The sequence below is a fragment of the Pipistrellus hanaki genome, assembly GCF_964339955.1.
Source record: "Pipistrellus hanaki genome assembly, chromosome: 3".
Lineage (NCBI taxonomy): Eukaryota > Metazoa > Chordata > Mammalia > Chiroptera > Vespertilionidae > Pipistrellus > Pipistrellus hanaki.
Window position 1 is genome coordinate 102,940,789 of NC_140505.1, and position 18,220 is coordinate 102,959,008.

Genomic DNA, 18,220 nt, shown 5'->3' on the forward strand with positions numbered 1-18,220 from the left:
CAGACGTTTCACAAAGTTTATCCTGACTGCATTATAGGTGATTGAGGGTCAAAGCTAGTGGTGTTTGTCATTATTCAAGTAGAATTAAGGCAGTAGCAAAAGCAGGAGAGAGCAAAAGCTGTATATATTTTTAGTTTTATCTATTAATAGGGCCACCATGAAATCCCCATTCCATCATTTTGTTCCTATTTTTAGTCACTCCAAGGTTACTTTAGTTTGTTATGTAGCACACCAGATAAGCATTATGGTGCACCAAGTGAGTAGACTGTATATATCATGGCCTCATACTTCTTCCATACAACCTTTACTTATAAGTTAAATCATATAATATCCTCATAATAACAGCTAAGACTATATAAGTGTGTGTGTACATGCACACGTGTGCATCTTTTTAATTTGCCAAATTATTTTTAGACTGTTTTTAACAATGCCTGATTTCATGTATATCAGAGGACATAGGAACATACTAGCTATGGTGAAGGGTTTCTCCTTGTGTTACGAAAATACCATTTAAGAGAAATATGTAATATATTTAATTTATTCTCACTTAATTATAAAACCCTTAGAACACAAAACTAATCATTGCAAATGAGCTAATCAAATAACAGCAATCTTTGACCTTTTAATTCAAAACACATTAAAATAGCATGCATAATGTACTTGCCTATTTTTAAAATTATATTTAAGTGCTCATTGATACCACGGAGGTCATTCGGAAATAATAGACATTGTCCAAGTCAATGCTCTGACTCCCGGCTCAGCCACTGATTTTGTTCTCTTGGTTTTCGCATTAATATCTCTGAGGAATACTTACTAAAAATTGGGCAGAGAGTAATAAAGACTTTTTATTTATTTACTTTGAATTTTGTAAAGAATGATTTCAAAGGCATTAACAACTGTTGCCCAGCTACAAATGAAAAATTGATTTAAGGAACTCACACAGCATTTTCAGGGCCTCATTCCAAATAGAACTTCTCAGACAGACTAAAATTGTACTCTTTTCATCTTTAGCCCACTTAAAGTTAAAAAAAGAAAAAAGAAAAAAAAAAAGGCAAGATAGTAGGTGTAAATGACTAAGAAGGGCCCCAGAGGATGCTCTGGAAGCTGAAGGGTTAGGAGCTTCATGTAGGATGTCTTGATAAGAAGTCTAGACTATCTGTAATTGGCTGATTGTGAAGAAAACCAGATTATTAAGAGAACTTGTGAAGCCAACAGCTACAAGAGCTTAAAATGCATGTGAAACTTGGGATGGTGCATGGGAACAGGGACTCTAATACTCTATGACCCCAAGTGCCATTTAGGGTGACTCCTATCACAAATGCAAAAAAAAAAAAAAAAAAAAAAAAAAAAATGCCACAGGAAGAGGGGACAGACATCTTTAAAGTGACAAAAAGGAATTGTAAAAATGTGACTAGGAATAAGATAGAAACTATGAAGTCCATTATGCAACATCTGAAAGTTCTTACTTGGAGTGGGCTGAATTGAGTATTATAGCACAAGACAAGCAGATAAGGCAAGTAGGCTGCCCTTTGTATAAATTAGGAAAACACATGTCTTTTTTTCAGGTTTTCCTATGTTTCAGCCCCATTTATCCCACCAACTGGGCAGCCTCATGCATTGAACAACCTGTGCAATCAGGAAAATGACTTGTTAGTTGTTTACTTACAGAATGAGTGATGCAAATCTATATGTTTGATGTGAGTATTCAAATGAAAGAGTAAACAGTTTGGTAAAGAAGTGGTTGGTCACAGAAAACCACTTGTTAAATTATCTGAACTGAGAATTTTAAGGAATCATATCAGAAAGAGTTGATCTATGCGTAGGTTCTTCTTTCTACCAAAAGTTGAGAAATCAAACACAAAATAACCCATAACAGAATGAGACATTTACACCATTCACAATCAACATTGCTTTCTATTTCTCTTAGGGAACTGCCTGCTTCCTCTTTTCTAAACACGTTTGGAAATCCATTAATCAAGATGGCCTCAAAGCCACACCTCTGTAGCAGAGCGGTTCTTATAGAAAGAGGGAGGTGGCTGGTACTCCCACTGAAAGCAAAGTGCCTTCTTCACTTTTCCTAGGCCCACCCCTTTCCCCATCTAGTTCCTGCAGCAAGTACATTTAATTTACTTAAAACTGAATCTGCATCATGAAATACAGTGTGAAAACTCCATGAGTTCACTGAGAGATTTTTAATTTCCTTATTGGTTTACTCTTCACTCACCTCCACATCCACCCCATTTAAGTAGTAGTGCCCAAATACCCCAGAGCAATAAAATATGCTCAGGAAACTTGAGGATTCCATGAGAACTGCAGAAAGAAATCAGTTCCTTTCATTCTAGTTAAGAAAAATTGGCCAGGCTGCCTAGACAAGTCTCAGAAAGGTGTGAACACTGCTGTTCAGGTTCTGGTCACCCTGTGAGGAGTGACAGCAACATCTGCTCATACCAAGATAAGCCCTGGATGGAGAGAGCCTTCCTCCACCTGGCGGGGACTGGGGGGTGGCACGGTGCTGCTGACTCCGGCTTTGGTTAGTCAGCATGAAGACCTACATCTAGAAGGTGTCCCCAGTTTCAAGGAGGTCATGTGTGTCACAGGTTTCAATAGGACACAGTAGCACCATTTCTTCAACCTCACATTAATAAATCCTTCCTTAAGTTACTTGAAATACTGAAGATGCCCTCTGGAAAAGGCCTTACCAGTCAAGGAAAAAGTCCATGCTGCTCACCTCAATAATGTAGAGGACCACGTTCTTGTAGAAGCAGTACAGTATGCACTTTGTGACCCGGTTGTAGCTCCAGGCACCATGAACCAACAGGAGCTTCTCTAAGTAGGAAAACTGCAAAAAGAAAATAAAAGTTCAGAGAAGCCCATTATCCTATATAATAAAAGCCTAATATGCTAAGTGTCCAGTCGACCGGATAGCTGTTCAACCAATCAAAGCGTAATATGCTAATGATATGCTAAGGCCACTCAACCACTTGCTATGACATGTACTTACCACAAGGGGGCAGACAGTCGACTGGTCAACCAGTCGCTATGACGTGCACTGACCCGAGGGGGCAGATGCTCTGACCAGTAGGTTAGCTTGCTACTGGGGTCCAGCCAGATGAGCCAGATGGGATGGACACACCCTGAAGCCCTCCTGCTATTCCTCCCCAGCTGGCCAACCTCCTGTGTTTTTTCCCATCCCTGATCTTGCACCAGTGGGGTCCCTCAGCCTGGCCTGCACTCTCTTGCAATCCAAGACCCCTCAGGGGTTGTTGGAGAGCTGGTTTCAGCCTGATCCCACAGGCAGAGCATCACTCACAACTGGCAAGTGCAACAGCGGTGGTAGGAGCCTCTCCTGCTTCCAAGGCAGCACTAAGGATGTCCAACTGCTGGCTTAGGCCTGCTCCCCCAGAGAGTGTAGGCCTGGATGAGGGACACCACAACCCCCCACATCCCCGAAAGCATGAATTTCATGCACCAGGCCTCTTGTTTAGGAATAAAAGTCATTAAACGTCCTTTAGAAGAAATGACAGAGAAGGTAATAGCAAAAACCATTCATGTAAGAAAACTAAAGGCCAAGCTTTCAGGCCCAGTGAGAAAAGCTAAAATATCTCAAAACTACATAATTATAATTTCCACCAAATATGCAGCTGGACATATAATTGTTATTCTTGTGAAATTCTATTTATTTTTAGAGGGTCTTAATTATTAAAAGGAGGTGAAAGGGGACACACATATATACCTGACTTGTTTGCACTGACAGCCTGCAGGTTAAAAACAGTTACAAACACACAGAGACTCACAGACACTCACATGGACACACAAGCACATGTACATACACAAACACACATACACAGACACACTGTAACATAGATACACAAACAGAGACACCCACACACTCTGTCTTCACTTTTACATTCATTTTGTTCTACTTTTTTCCAACTAGTATAGAGCCCTGCTTGCTAGAGTACAGTACAGTCAGGAGAAACAGAAACCAGCAAGCAGCTATACACTAAGTTAAGAATAATGTAATGGCTCTCTCAGTTTGAAATATTCAGCAATATTCTAAGGTTTTAACAAAATACTTGGAGAGAAACCAAGATGGCGGCATAAGGTATACACCTGTACATGCTGCCTCTCACAACTACACCAAAACTACAACTAAAAGACAAAACGACTATCACCCAGAACCACAGGAATGCTGGTTGAGTAGAAGTTCTACAACTAGAAGGAAAGAAAAAAGCACATTGAGAATGGGTAGGATGTGCAGAAGTGCAGAAAAGCAGAGATATGGAGGCGCATGAATTGGGCTGGCAACTGGGTGCACTGTGTTTTTTTTTTTTCTTTCAATTGGTAAGGAGATACAAGCTACTGACTGTTCTGAACTCCAGTTTCTGGCAAGAGTCTGGGGACCCAGACTCCTATGGGGAGAAGTTGGATTGTCTGGCATCAGGTTGGAAAGTGAGGGTAGCTTTCTTACAAAGGTGCTCACAGGGATCATTGTTTACGTATTGGGGCGTGGGAGGCAGGGACGTGGAGACGGAGACATAGAGATAGCTGACTGGCAGCCTTTGCCATTTGCTACACCCTGGTGATTCCCTGAAAACCTGCCCCACCCAATTACAAAACCACCCAAACTATGCACAGTGGCTTTTGCATATGAATGGCCTGCCCTTTCACAGCTTAACCTAACAAACTGCAGCTGCATCAGACAGCTACAAAACTTCCAAACCCCAAACAAAGAGGAGAAACCTGCAGATATCCCTGTAGCTTCTGCTGGGTGGCCTCAGGCAGTAGCTGACTTGCACCTCTTTGGAGATCCAGGAGCCAATGTACCTAGTGGTCAGTGTGAGACGATACCAGATTTCAACTCCTCACATCTATAAGTTACACACTCAAGAGGCAGACTCAGTGAGCACCAAAGCCCCATTGAAGCAAGTGCTGACTCATAAGGGTGTCTCTAGCATAGCAGTTCTTCCATTATAGACACAGCAGGTTCTCACAGCCAATTGGCCTGGAGGTCAATTCCTCCCAGTGTACCAACAGCAATCAAGGCTTAACTACAAGAAGACTATGCACCCAGCCCACAAAGGAGTGCACCAAGAGTGTCCACCTCAGGTGATTGGGGAGGCTGAGCCACTGGGTCCTATAGATAGCCTACCACATAAAGCCACTCCATCAACAAAGGGAAGCAGCCAAATGTGGAGACAAAGAAACATGTCACAAATGAAAGAATTGGAGGAAAGCAAACTACTGGATATAGAGTTCAAAAACACAGTTATAAGGTTATTCAAAAATCTTCTAGAAACCTCTGAGAAACTTTGTGAGAACTTCAAGGATCTTAATGAGAATGCCAAAAAAAAAAAAAAAAAAAAGGAAAAGGACCAGTCAGAAATTAAGCCTATTGAAAGCCTATTAGAAGAAATAATGACAGAAAACTTTCCCTACCTGGTGAAAGAAATAGACTTACAAGTACAGGGAGTGTGAGTGCAGAGAACCTCAAACAAGAGGAATCCAAAGAGGACCACACCAAGATAAATCATAATTAAAATGCCAAGGGCAAAAGACAAAGAGAAAATCTTGAAAGCAGCAAGAGAAAAAACAGTTACCTACAAGGGAGTACCCATATGACTGTCAGCTGATTTCTCAACAGAAACTATGCATGCCAGAAAGAAGTGGCAAGAAATATTCAAAGTGATGAACAGTAAGAACCTACAACCAAGATTACTCTACCCAGCAAAGCTATCATTCAGAATTGAAGGTCAGATAAAGAGCTTCACAGATAAGAAAAAGCTAAAAGAGTTCATCATGCCAAACCAGGATTATATAAAATGCTGAAGGGTATTCTTTAAGAAGAGGAGGAAGAAGAAAAAGGTAAAGATAAAAATTATGAACAACAGCTGAAACCGGTTTGGCTCAGTGGTGGAGCATCGGTCTGCAGACTGGGGGTCCCGGGTTCGATTCCGGTCAAGGGCATGTGCGTTGGTTGTGGGCGCATCCCCGGCGGGGGGTGTGCAGGAGGCAGCTGGTTGATGTTTCTCTCTCATCGACGTTTCTGGCTCTCTATCTCTCTCCCTTCCTCTCTGTGAAAAATCAATGAAATATATTTTTAAAAAAATTATGAACAACAAAGTGACAACAAATACATATCTATCAACAAGTGAATCTAAAAATCAAGTGAATAAAAAATTTTATGAACACAATAAACTGGTTAATATAATACAATCAGGAGCACAGAAAGGGAGTGGACTGACAATTCTCGTGGGAAAGGTGGTGTGAGGGGTACGGGAAGAGACTGGGCAAAAATCTTACACCTATGGATGAGGACAGTGGCGGGGGGGGGGGGGGGGGGGGCTGAGGACATGGGCAGGAACACTTCTAAGATATTAATCCCTTATCAGATGTATCATTGCCAAATATGTTCTCCCATGCAGTGGGCTTTTTTTTCACTTTGTTGATGGTTTCTTTTGCTGTGCAGAAGTTTTTTATTTTAATGTAGTCATTTAGTATTGCTGTTCCCTTGTTGACTTTTTATCTAATAGATCTATCCAGTGATGTCAGTGGTGTGTTGAAGTCTCCCACTATGAATGTATTGCTGTCAATCTCTTCTTTAAAATCATCTGGAAGGTTTTTATTTTTTATTTTTTTATTTAGATACTCTTGTATTGAGTACACATGTTTACCAGAGTTATATCCTCTTGTTGTATTGATTCCTTTAGTATTATCAAGTGGCTTTCATTGTCTTTTGTTATTGCCTTCATTTTGAAGTCTGTTTTGTCATATATATATATATATATATATATATATATATATATATATGTAATGTTTTCTCTTTCCATTCAGCTACTCTATGCCTTTTAATTGGATCATTTAAGCCATTTACATTTAACGTTATTATTGATAGGTACTTATTTGTTGCCATTCTTACTCTTTATGCCTGTGTTCTTATTTTTCTCTATTTCTTCTTACATCAGTTCCTTTAGCATTTCTTATTTTTCTCTTTCTTCTTACATCAGTTCCTTTAGCATTTGTTGAAGTGCTAATTCTGTGATAATAAATTCTTTTAGCATTTTTTTTTCTGTGAAGCTCTTTATTTTACCTTTAATTGTGAATGATAACCTTGCTGGGTACAGTAGTCTTGGGTTTAGTCCTATGGTTTTCATGACTTTGTATAATTTATGCCACACCCTTCTGGCCTGAAGTATTTCTATTGAGAAATAAGTTAACCATCTAAAGGGCATTACGTTGTAGGCAATTTTCTGTCTCTCTTACAGCATTTAAGATTCTTTGTTTTTAATGTTGCCACTTTAATTATTATGTGCCTAGGTGTGGGTCTTTTGGGGTTCAACTAGACTGGATCTCTGTGTTTCCTGAATGTGAGTGACTTTTCCCTTCACCAGGTTAGGAAATTTTCTACCATTATTTCTTCAAACAGGCTTTCTATTCCTTGCTTGGGTTCTTCTCCTTCTGGGACCCCTCTGATGTGAATGTTGTTACATTTCATGTTGTCCCAAAGCTTCCTTAAACTCTCTTCCTGCTTTTTATTTTATTTTTTTCCATTTGCTGCTCTGAATGTTTTTCTTTTGTTTGTTTGTTTTGTTTTTCTATCTACCTTGTCTTCCAATTCACCGATTTGGTCCTCAGTTTCTTCTATCATACTGTTAAGTCATTCCAGGTTGTCCTTTATTTCAGCTATGTTGTTCCTCATTTCCAATAGATTATTTATTCTTTCAACCTCTTTTCATGTTGGTGTAGCTCACCTTTGTCTCTAAATGTTCTCATTAAGCTACTTATAATTCTCATTAAGTTGCTTGTAATTTTCTCCCTGAATTGTTTGACTACCCTTATTACCATTACTCTCAATTCTTTACCTAACAAAGTACTTGCCTCCATTTCACTTAGTTCCTTTTCTGGTGATGACTCCTTTTCATTCATTTGGGTGTTGTTTCTTTGTTTCCCTATTTTTACTGTTCTTTTTATTTGTTTCTATGTATTAGACCAAACTGCTATGTTTCCCAGACTTTGGGTGTTTTGTGGGACACAGTGGTATAATATAGATCTCCTAAACTGGGTGTTCTAGGAAAGTCTCTTGCTTCAGTTATTTGGGTCCTCCTGTTGTAGTTGTGTCTTAAATGCTATTATCTCATTTGTGGATGGAATCTCCTCTCAAACTGGCTGACTATGTGGCTCATCCCCAACCACATCAAGCAAGCTGTTGTGGAGGTGCTGTCAGAACAGAAAAAAATACAACACAACAAAATGAGAAATAAAAGAAACAAAACTAAAACATACACAAGATCCTTACCAACAAAATCAACCACCAGAGAATAGAAAATTAGGAAAGAGAAAAGAGAGCAAGAATGATAGAAGAATATACAGAGAAAAAGAACAAAACAATCAACCAACCAAAAAACTCCACACAAACAAAACAAAAAATGACAAAAAATGAAGGGTAGGGGAGTTAAAGGAATATGTAGGTGCAGAGCTAAAAATAAAGAAAAAAAAATAATTAGGTGAATAGGGAAGGAAAATAGTTTAAAATAAAGAAAGAAGAAAAGTAAGAAAGATTTATTGAAAAGGAAAATAGAGGAGAAAGCAGATAAACCCAAAATAAGAAAAGTAGAAAAGATGAGATATGAGGATAAAAGGAAAAGAGAGAAAGAAAGAAAAAAATAAGGTTGTGTAGGAAAAGGGAATATGAAAATTAGCTACATGAATAAAACAAGAGAGACTAGAGCAATAACAAATCAATAAAGCAGACAGATAAAGAAGAATAAAAAGGGGGGAAGGAAAGAGAAGAAATTTAAAAAAGAAAAAAGAAAATAAAAAAGGAGGGGGAAAGGTGAAGTGGCATTCATTTCAGCCAGCCACGTTTAGTGCCCCAGAGGAGCTCCATTTGGATCCTACTCTTCCGATGACTGTGGCTGGCTGTTTTGTCTGCCAGTTGTGGGTTTTCCCCTGGGATATTTTAGGTGCTAAAACCTATCAGAAACTGTCCTCCTTTGGCTTTCAGCAACCTGCTCAAAGCTCCAAGTGAGCCACAGATTGTGTCTGTCTCCGCAGGACGTGGCTGCAAGCAGGAGGGCCGAATGTGCCCTCTAAAACTGGTTTGTTAGCGTGTGGAGCCCAGGGCGGGGTTGGTAAACTTCCTCTGGTTCTCCAGATTTCACCTCTACTTGCCTTTGCCTGTTAGCCAGCTGTCAATCTTAATCACTCAAAAGTCTGTCTCTGAAAGGACTTTAGGCGGGGAAGGTGCTGCTCAGATTTCAGGGAGTGTGGTTAGCGTGTTCCCCTGTCCCAGGGCTGCTCCTCTGCAAATGGCCCAAAATATCACTCTGCTGTCGGCTGGGCAGAGATCCTTGTATGCAAACCAGTGGGATTGGCTGCAAACCTGGACTTTCTATCAGCTCTCCCATGAGGGGAAAATACCAGACTAGACTGGTAGCCCGGACAGTGGGGCAGACAGGCCCTCCCCATCCATCATTGAGGGCTCCTGAGACTATTCAAACCCATAGGCTTGGCCTCTGCTTTTGTTTCCACTGAAAAGGTCAGAATTCAGGGTGTGGTATGCAGGGGTCCTAAGAGTGGAGAAGGCTATATTACCTAGGGCAGAGTTTTTTATTTTTTATTTTTTTCTTTACCTTCCCTGTGGCTCCTCTAAGGAAAAAATGATCCTTTCAGTTTGGACACTTATGAATGACCAAATACAGGATTCCTGGCATTTCTACATCTCCCTGCATTGCTTCCCACACCGGCCTCTGTTTAGGCACCTCAAATCCATGCCTCCCTCCCTGCACCAAAGCCTCAGGTGAGTAGTTGGAAACGAGAACTCCTGTGCTCCGGGTTTAGAAAAAACAAAACACAAAACTGTGGTTTTTCTCTCCTACTGGCTCTGGTTTGCTGGCTCCAGACTCTGCTGCTGCTGTCCGCAGCCCTGCCGCCTTTCACATGTATGTTATGTGGGCCTTGGGTCTGGGCTCTGGTGCTCCAGGCTGTGGAGCCAAGCCTGGGCTCTGGGCCTCTATCTTTTGAGGGAACATACCCTCCCGTAGTCCAGCACCCACTCCTCTCTCAGCCCTCCAGCCTGCTGCCCTTGGGAGCTGGGTCAGCTCCTCTCAAGACCTCGTCTTTCCTACCGGTCTCCAGGTGCTTTCTGCCCTTCCCCCTCCTCAGCTGGACTTCATTGGTAATTCCAGGTGAATGTTCTCCAATTTAATTGTATTTCTAGTTTGGTCCTGGGATGAGGTGCATGATGGGTCTGCCTATTTGGTCGCCATTTCCTCCTCTCTGTTGTTTTTTGTGTGTTTTGGTTTTATGGATTGCTGTGCTCAACCATGAATGGACTGTTATGAATTATCCTGCCTAATATGGTTTCTATACATTCAGTGAGCCTCACAGCAACACTGAGTTCTCCCTTGGTTGCCTTGAACTAAAACCTTAATTCCCTGTTCTGAGTCACTGGGCAGTCCATAGGCTCAACCCATGACTCTCCTAAAAGGAACAATCAGGCTGTATTGAGCATGTCCACAAACATTAGAAATTTTTTTGCTATTATAAACTTTCTCTTACTTTCAGATGACTTTTGAAACTAAATTTAACTATCTGTAGAAAAGACAGAAAAGATAACATTTTTTAAAAATATATTATTTTCAAGAGGGAGCCACATAATGATTTCCATTAGCACTAAAGAAGGGGACTCAATCTGATGAGCTCCTCCAGATCAGGGTGAGGCAAGTCCCCAACTGCACACTCCAAAAGCGAAATGACAACTTCAAAATGGCAGGAGTAAGTACATATGGAAAAATAAAATTTCCCATAAATGCTCATTAAGGATTCCCAGGAGGAATGAGGAATCATAAAATAACTAGCTGCACAAATAAAAAGGAAGTTTGTATTTGACCCAGACCCCCTGATGTTACACTTCAATGGGCACAGAGAACATCTGCTGCTCTCATCCCAAATGTCTCAACGTTAGTGCTGCAATGATTTATTTTCAGGAAAAAATAATACCCTAAATCAAAATGCTGTTTTCATGAGGTCTTTCAGAAAACATTAAGAAGGTAGGGGGCAGGATTGATGCTCTCCTGAGAACAGACCCCTGAGAGTTCCCGGTGCAGGCACAGGCTGCCCATGGGCGAGGCACCAAATCAGGGATGTTGTCAGTCCTGGGAGCTGCCCCGTGGATAACAGCACAAGCAGGCTGGAAAGAAGTATCAATAGATCCAGAGCTTTGCCTACTTCATAATTTTTCCAAGGACAATTCTTTAAGCTATTTTTTTTTCTTCTGTATATAACCCTTTGGTATATTTTCTCAAAAAACCAATCAAAATGAACAGATAAACAAGCTGTTAACTTTAACCAAAGACATATCTCATTTTATTAGGCAAAGAAATTCATAAAATTGTGGGCCTTCCCACTCAGTAACTATAGAGGAAGCACTGTTGGGGCTGTAAGGTGGGAGGAACGCAGCCCTAAAATAATGGGACCTCTGCCTAATTATGAGCAGGACCATAGGCAGGAGAAATAAAGACCCACGGACATGGGGACCAATCAGCAGTGGCTTTGGCAGGGTGACTGTTATGCTGGAGGGGCAAGAAAACCCCTAAATAGAGTTAGAAAGCCCTTCTCCCTTCTCCACCCTTCTTTGATGCTTTTAATTTGAAGAGAGCAATTGCTCCAGATTCCATATCCTATTAGTATGCAGTTTCAATAAGGCAGGCCATAGAATCGCCCTTCCCTAGACATTTTAAAGAAAAAGACAGACAAATATTTGCCTGGAACTCCTAGGAAACCTTTAAAGATCCCTTCCAGCCATATGATGCTATAACTCAAGTATTTAATAATGCTGGGGTGTATAACATCTACACTTACTGACAGACTACAGGAAGCGTGAGTCCCCCAGGCCTTGGAGTAGTTGACACAAGTAAACCGGCAGGTGTGTGGGGCTGGTCCCCAAGGTCACACAAAGGTCTGGTGTTCTCGGACCCTGAATGCTCCAACCTGAGGCAGGTCACCTGAAAAAGCCCCAGTGTTCCCACCTGTAAAATCAGAATTCCTCTATCTACTTTGAGCAATTATCTTGAGGATTTATTTGAAATCAACAAAGGAACAAGACTGATTTCATGCCCTTTTCAGAGCCATGAGGATTTTGTAATTCCTCTCTGGGTTGGAGAACCACGATCTGGAGGGGAATCGGAGAGGTGATCTAGTGCAGAGCCCTCCTTCGGGGAGATGAAGCCCAAAGCTGCAGAGGACCAGCCTGCAGCCCTGGGGGGACTGGAAGCACTTTCCTGTTTTATGTGCAGCCCCTGGTTTCATTGCTTGTGTTCATGGGATTATTGTTAACACATTCTTCAAAAGACTAAACAAGGGATAAACAGGAGGGAATCCTCACTAACCCGCAAACAAGCGGCATTTAATAACAGCACACTGCAATCAGGAGATAGGAGGAAATGCTCTGTTTTCATTGTCCTGCTTAGATTTTCTGTATAATCATGCAGGCCAAATGGGGTCAGGTGGTTGGCTGACCCTTCACTTTTTGGACATCATTAAGGAACAGACACGTTTTCCATCCTCCAGCCACCTGTACAGTGGCCCACACTCAGCTCGTGCTCTCAGCACTGCTCCTCACAGCAGTGGTCCCGGGCAATGCCCTGGTCACAGCTACAGAGAGAATGGCAGCTGCAAATCATTGCTTTTCCCTGATCTTAAATGCCTGAGGAGAGAGCGTTCCAGCACCTCTGAAAGAGGGGAGATGCCACCGTGGGAATTGTAGAGAGTAGATGTTATGAACACAGCCATTCGGTGGCAGAGGACGGCAGAAGGAAAAGCATGTGCAGCAGATGCATGAGTGGAAGGTAGGAGATTATCAGTCAGGGATGATATCTTGCCTGGATGACAGAAAGCTTGGCCAACCCACAGCTGGCCAAAAGAAAACTGACTGGCAGGACAGGGCATCCAAACTGTACAAGAGCAAGACTACAAAGTTCAAACATGCTGGTGGTTTCACCTAGATGGCAACCTCATAGAAGCTGGCAGAGTTTTTAGGGTTGGACTGACAGCCTCAAGCATCACCCAAGCCTTCATGCCCAGCTGACATCTCTGTCCACGGGAAAGGACAGCTGGTTAACCATGCCTCTGACCTGTGCAATGGCATAATCCGAGTTGTTGGTTGCCTGCATGCCTTCATTCCCACTGATTCCCACACCCACATGGGCTGTCTGGATCATCCCAACATCATTGGCACCGTCCCCGATGGCGAGGGTGATGGCCTTCACCCGCTTCTTGACCACGTCTACTACCTCAGATTTCTGCAGAGGAGACACTCTGTAAGAGAAGAAAGAGGAATTATGACTGCATTGATCTTTCCAGAGGAAACAGCTGTAATCTTCATTTAGCTGCATTAAAAGGGCAGTCATCGGACAACTTCCAAATTCAATACATACGTTTTATGTTCATGTGCAAAAGAGCTTTCAGAAAACAGTAGCTTGTGGCTTTCAAGTATTTGCCAACTTCACAGATGAAACACACGACTCAAAACGAACTTAAAACACAGCCCATCTGCAATCACCCTGCTCAGTGGGAGCCGCCCGTGCAAACACCCCGGGGCACATGTGCCCTCGCGAGGGACACAGGCAGTGAAGCTGGTCACACAGGCCCTGGGAAATGTCTTCCCAGCAAATCAGAAAACTAGCACAGACTCCATTTTTGCTTTGGTGAACATCATTCACAACCTGGGGCTGGCAAGAGAATTTTCCATAAAATCTGCTTTCACAGAAGGGGAAGTTAGTTGGCAGAGCTAGAGAAGAGCAGAAAAAGGACGCAAGGAAGAAGAAAGAAGAAAGACTTCTCCATCTCCACCCCAGAGACAGAGACTGCATTGAAGGGCAGCCAAGGCAGAGGATTTCAGAAGGGGACTCTGGGGGTAGACGGTCTACTGAGGCTGAAGTGCAGCAGCAGAGCCCGAAGGGTGGACAGAGCAGCCTCTGCCTGACAGGGGTTGTTTCCACAAGGAATCAGGCAGGTGGCCTTTTGTTCATAAGCCCTCAAGTCCTCTGGGAAGGAAACCTAATATAAATTTATTGTGTCTAAAGCACAGCAACATTGATTATATGAAGTGTTTGTTCCCAGTATAAGATCAGACAATGAGGACCTCAGGACTGACTTATTTTTATTTTAAATTCAGAATTGATAAGCTGACTTGGGAAATTTACTGAATCATTACCCCCCCCCCCCTACACACACACACACACACACACACACACACACACACACACGAGTAAAAGATCTGTCTGAGTTTCCCAGAGGTACTGGCTGTGGCCACATGCAGATTGGACTTAAAAACTAGAATAGACACTCACAGACCTTCCCAGTAGAACTATAAGTTCTCATATGATCAACCCACAAAAATGCTTGTTTCCAAAGAAAACTTAAATTTTACCAACTCTGGAAAGAAATGTGTTTGGTGAGACAGTAAGCTGAATTTAAAGCACAGGTACTTTGAAGCCATTGCTCAGTTACAAAGAAATAAAAATTAGCAAGTTAGAAAAGAGGCTTTAGAAGCCATGTTGTATGACATAATTGATACTTCTTTTGTGATTTTCAGAGGAATTTTCAATAATAGGACTTCACAGCCTCCTGGGGTAGTTGCAACCACGAAAAATTATTATTACTTTTGTTGTTGTTGTTGATGATAAGCATTAAAAAGTACTAATTCTGCCCTCTGGGCCAGACTAAAACAAATATAACTTTTTTTTCAAATGTTAGGGAGGTTGAAATATAAAGATACATCATATCTTTCCTCCCACAGTCCAGTTTCCTCTGGCTAACCAATCTCAGGTCCTTTAACCCTTATTTAATAGGCATGCCTCAGAATTTAAAAAATAGCTCCCAAGTGTGAGCCTCTAGACAGCTGAGAGCAGAACAGAGCAGTCACCAGCTCCCTGGTAGCAGATGCTAGATTGACCTTAATGTAGCTTAAAATGAAATGAAAGATTTACTGTTGTTATCATTGAGCTTCCTGTCAACTAAACATACAAAATTTCGACACACAGGGATATAAGTTGTATCTATTCCCTCCAAGTTTGAGCAACTGCCACTTAGAGTCAAAGTCTGAGCTTTACATTCCTCTTTTTCATTAAATTTCTGACTGGCAGGGTGGGAGGCACATCTCACAATTAGAATTTGCTATGCAAATGTGATTTCTCATTTTATTTTTGAACTCAAAAGAAGCAGAGATCAAATATAGTATGGAGAAAATGACTTAGGATTCAAAGTGGAAGAACTGTGCATGACCTTTTCCTGTGCCCCATATGAACTATGTCATCAGGGAAAGCCATTTTCATCAGTCCTTGTCTTTTCATCAATGAAATGGAGAAAAGGAGAACCATCACTTCATGAGATGGTTGTGGTGTATTTATGTGGAACCATTCTGCTTCCTAAAAAGTGCAAAGCAAATGTTATCTCCTACCCCAACTGCAAAGCCTCGGTTCTTTGGGTGGGCGGGGCGGCGGCACATCTGAGAAGTACGTGCCATCTGACCCACGGTTACAAAACTGTGTGTGTGCAGGTGTCCTAGGGGGAAAATTATACATTTTCAAGGCAAATACAGTAACATCTCTCAGGTAGTGGTTCAAAATAATAGCTCTAAGTAGCCCAGAGTCTCAACAATAGATCATGCTACATTGCTCTGCATGATATATCTTTGTGAAGCCGAGTTTTTATGATAAAGAGCAAATACACTGTGAAAAAAATCAATGTGCAACGGAAATGAGGGAAGCAGCATCCACCTTTACGCCAAGGTTTGAGCAGTTGTACAGTGCTCAGCAGGTGTACCCTACCATATGATTGGTAAGTGATTATGATCATTTGAGAATGAAAAAAAAGAAGTATTATTCTTTCACTTATGTGCATTATTGTTTCAAATGTCTGCTAAATTTTTAGGATATAAATACTCCTTGAATTGTTTGATCTTGCCTGCTTGATAGTTAGATACTCTTCAGTCTTACTTTTGGCTTAGGGGCTTTGCAAATGAATTATTGAGACATTGAGGTATTGCTAATCCAGAGAATCTGGGAACCTCTGCATTGACACTTGTCTCCATGGTTACAATAATTATGCATCAAGTACAATTATTCATCTACGGAAGTGGAGCTTCACCCAAAGGTGCCATCACTAAGTCTCCAACTCTTCTTCTGCACCCATGAAGATATCACAAGAGACCATGGAACAGACCCTTTAACAGCACTGGGAGGCCTGAGTCTGTGACTCCTTGAAACTTCATATGCCCCCCAAGTCATCAAGCAAGTTGTCCTCTTTATCAGCAAACCTGAGAAAGTTGGCTGGAAAGAAAGGGAAGCTGGGGAGCAGCACAGCCCGCAGGCAGGAAGCTCAGCCACATGGACACTGTGCTGCGGGAGGCTCAAAGGGCAGTGATGGTGGAAGAGGGAAGGTGTTAAACAAATTCAAGGTTTTCTTTGAAGTTAAAGTTGTTGCTTTTATGTTAGGAGGTTTTGCAATAAGCCAACCAACACAAGATAAATAGCAAGTCAAATATACTCCCTATATTTTCCACTTTGGAATTTGGAACTCAAGAAAGTTGAGGCAAGTCATGATTCTGATTACTTAAAATAAAATCTTTGAGAGTCCAACAGCAGCCTTTCCCCCACAAAAGCAGAAATATAGAAAAAATCTGGCTGGGTATATAAACTAATTCATATCCCCGTGTTTTAGAGGCATGAGATTCTCATCAAGGATTTATTATGCCCCTAACTGCAATGCCTTAAGAAAACATAATTCTAGCACACACTAGGGGTTCACAACAGATGTCAAACAGCTAATTTCTACAGAACTGGATAGGCACCATTACGCTTCAGCCATACGTACTATTTTAGTGTGCCAAGTTACCACAAAGCACAAACTAGCTCGTCTAAAATCTCAGTTTGTGCTGTGGAATCACATGCCACACTTAATATGTATTCCCAGCATTTAATACATCCAACCCAATAAACCAAGGATTCCCATCCACACCTGAGCCCCGCTGGGTCCTAGGATACTGATGTACCATATTTTGGTGAATTACATATAAAAATATAAATTCAAAGATCTTCAATAACTAGAGAGGTATTCTTCCCACTTTTCTTTTGGCTAACACATTAGATTCTAAAATAAAAAATAAGTCATTTTCTAACGGTATTTCAAAGTTAACACTGAAAGATAACCATTAGCAACTGCCTTTATAAGATTAATTAGCATGCATTAATTTATCTGATCTACAAAAGCCCTGGTCTCAGAGTGAGTTTTTAAATTCTGATTTTGCAATATCATTTGAATAAATTTAAGTCCTTTCTCTTCTCAGAGCTCAGCTGCCACATTTGTCAAAGAGGGGCTGGGCCTCCAATATTGATAAATGTAAACTGAGCTCACCTGGCCAGGGGAATGAAAGGAACTCTACTTAGGGGCGCTTCAACCACAGCCACAACTCTTACTCATTAACCAGATTTACCACATGCTTTCATTAATTGGACTTCAAAGCATCTTTATTCTAAAAAGACAGTCCTCATGAATAAAAAAGAGCACTGAGTCTCAAATTCTAAGTGGGCATCAGAATCTTCTAGAGAGATCATAAAACTAGATTCTGATTCAGGAAGGCCAGGTGAGTCCAGAGGATGTACATTTTAACAAGTTCTGAGTGATGCCGTGTTGCTTGTCATGGACCACTGAAGCAGCCAGCAATGGCCTGAACAAGAAGGCAAGTTCTCTCTTGTTGAAATGTTTTAATTGGCTAAGCTTACATTCCTAAAATACAGGATACTTGCAAAATTTTCACAGAGTGACATTTACAATTAATTAGCAGAAACACTGAATTTTGTCATCTCTTTCAAGCTTTGCATATGTAGGTTCTTCTTTGCTTTTAAACCCAAACTAGCAAGTACAAATTTAGGTTGGTATTTCATTTAAGAGAGTCTTCCAATCTGAGTATCTCACAGAAGAGTGAGAGGGTAAAATACTAAGCAGAATAAGATATACAAGAGTCCATATGTGTGTATTTTTAATGATGCAGAAACCAACATACATGATTTCATTTATGAAAGTATCGATCTTCCTGTTAACTGAAAGATAGTACCCTTATGAAAGAGATTTCCTTTGATTAAAAAAACATTAATATATTATACCACATTTCTTATAGCAGTCAGTGATCCACAATGTTTGACAATTGCAGGACCTTAAA

At 41.2% G+C, this 18,220-nt stretch overlaps 1 protein-coding gene across 4 annotated transcripts in view; it reads right to left on the reverse strand.

The window, feature by feature from the left end:
• The window catches only part of ATP8A2 (ATPase phospholipid transporting 8A2), a 563,643-nt gene that overhangs the window by 227,408 nt on the left and 318,015 nt on the right, over positions 1–18,220 (reverse strand). For all 4 annotated transcript variants that reach the window (XM_084878763.1, XM_084878761.1, XM_084878762.1 and 1 more), the window contains exons 26-27: positions 13,134–13,317; positions 2,729–2,839 (exon numbers count right to left, since the gene is read on the reverse strand). In XM_084878763.1, the coding sequence (XP_084734889.1) occupies positions 2,729–2,839; positions 13,134–13,317 (295 nt within the window). The remainder of the gene's footprint in view (positions 1–2,728; positions 2,840–13,133; positions 13,318–18,220) is intronic.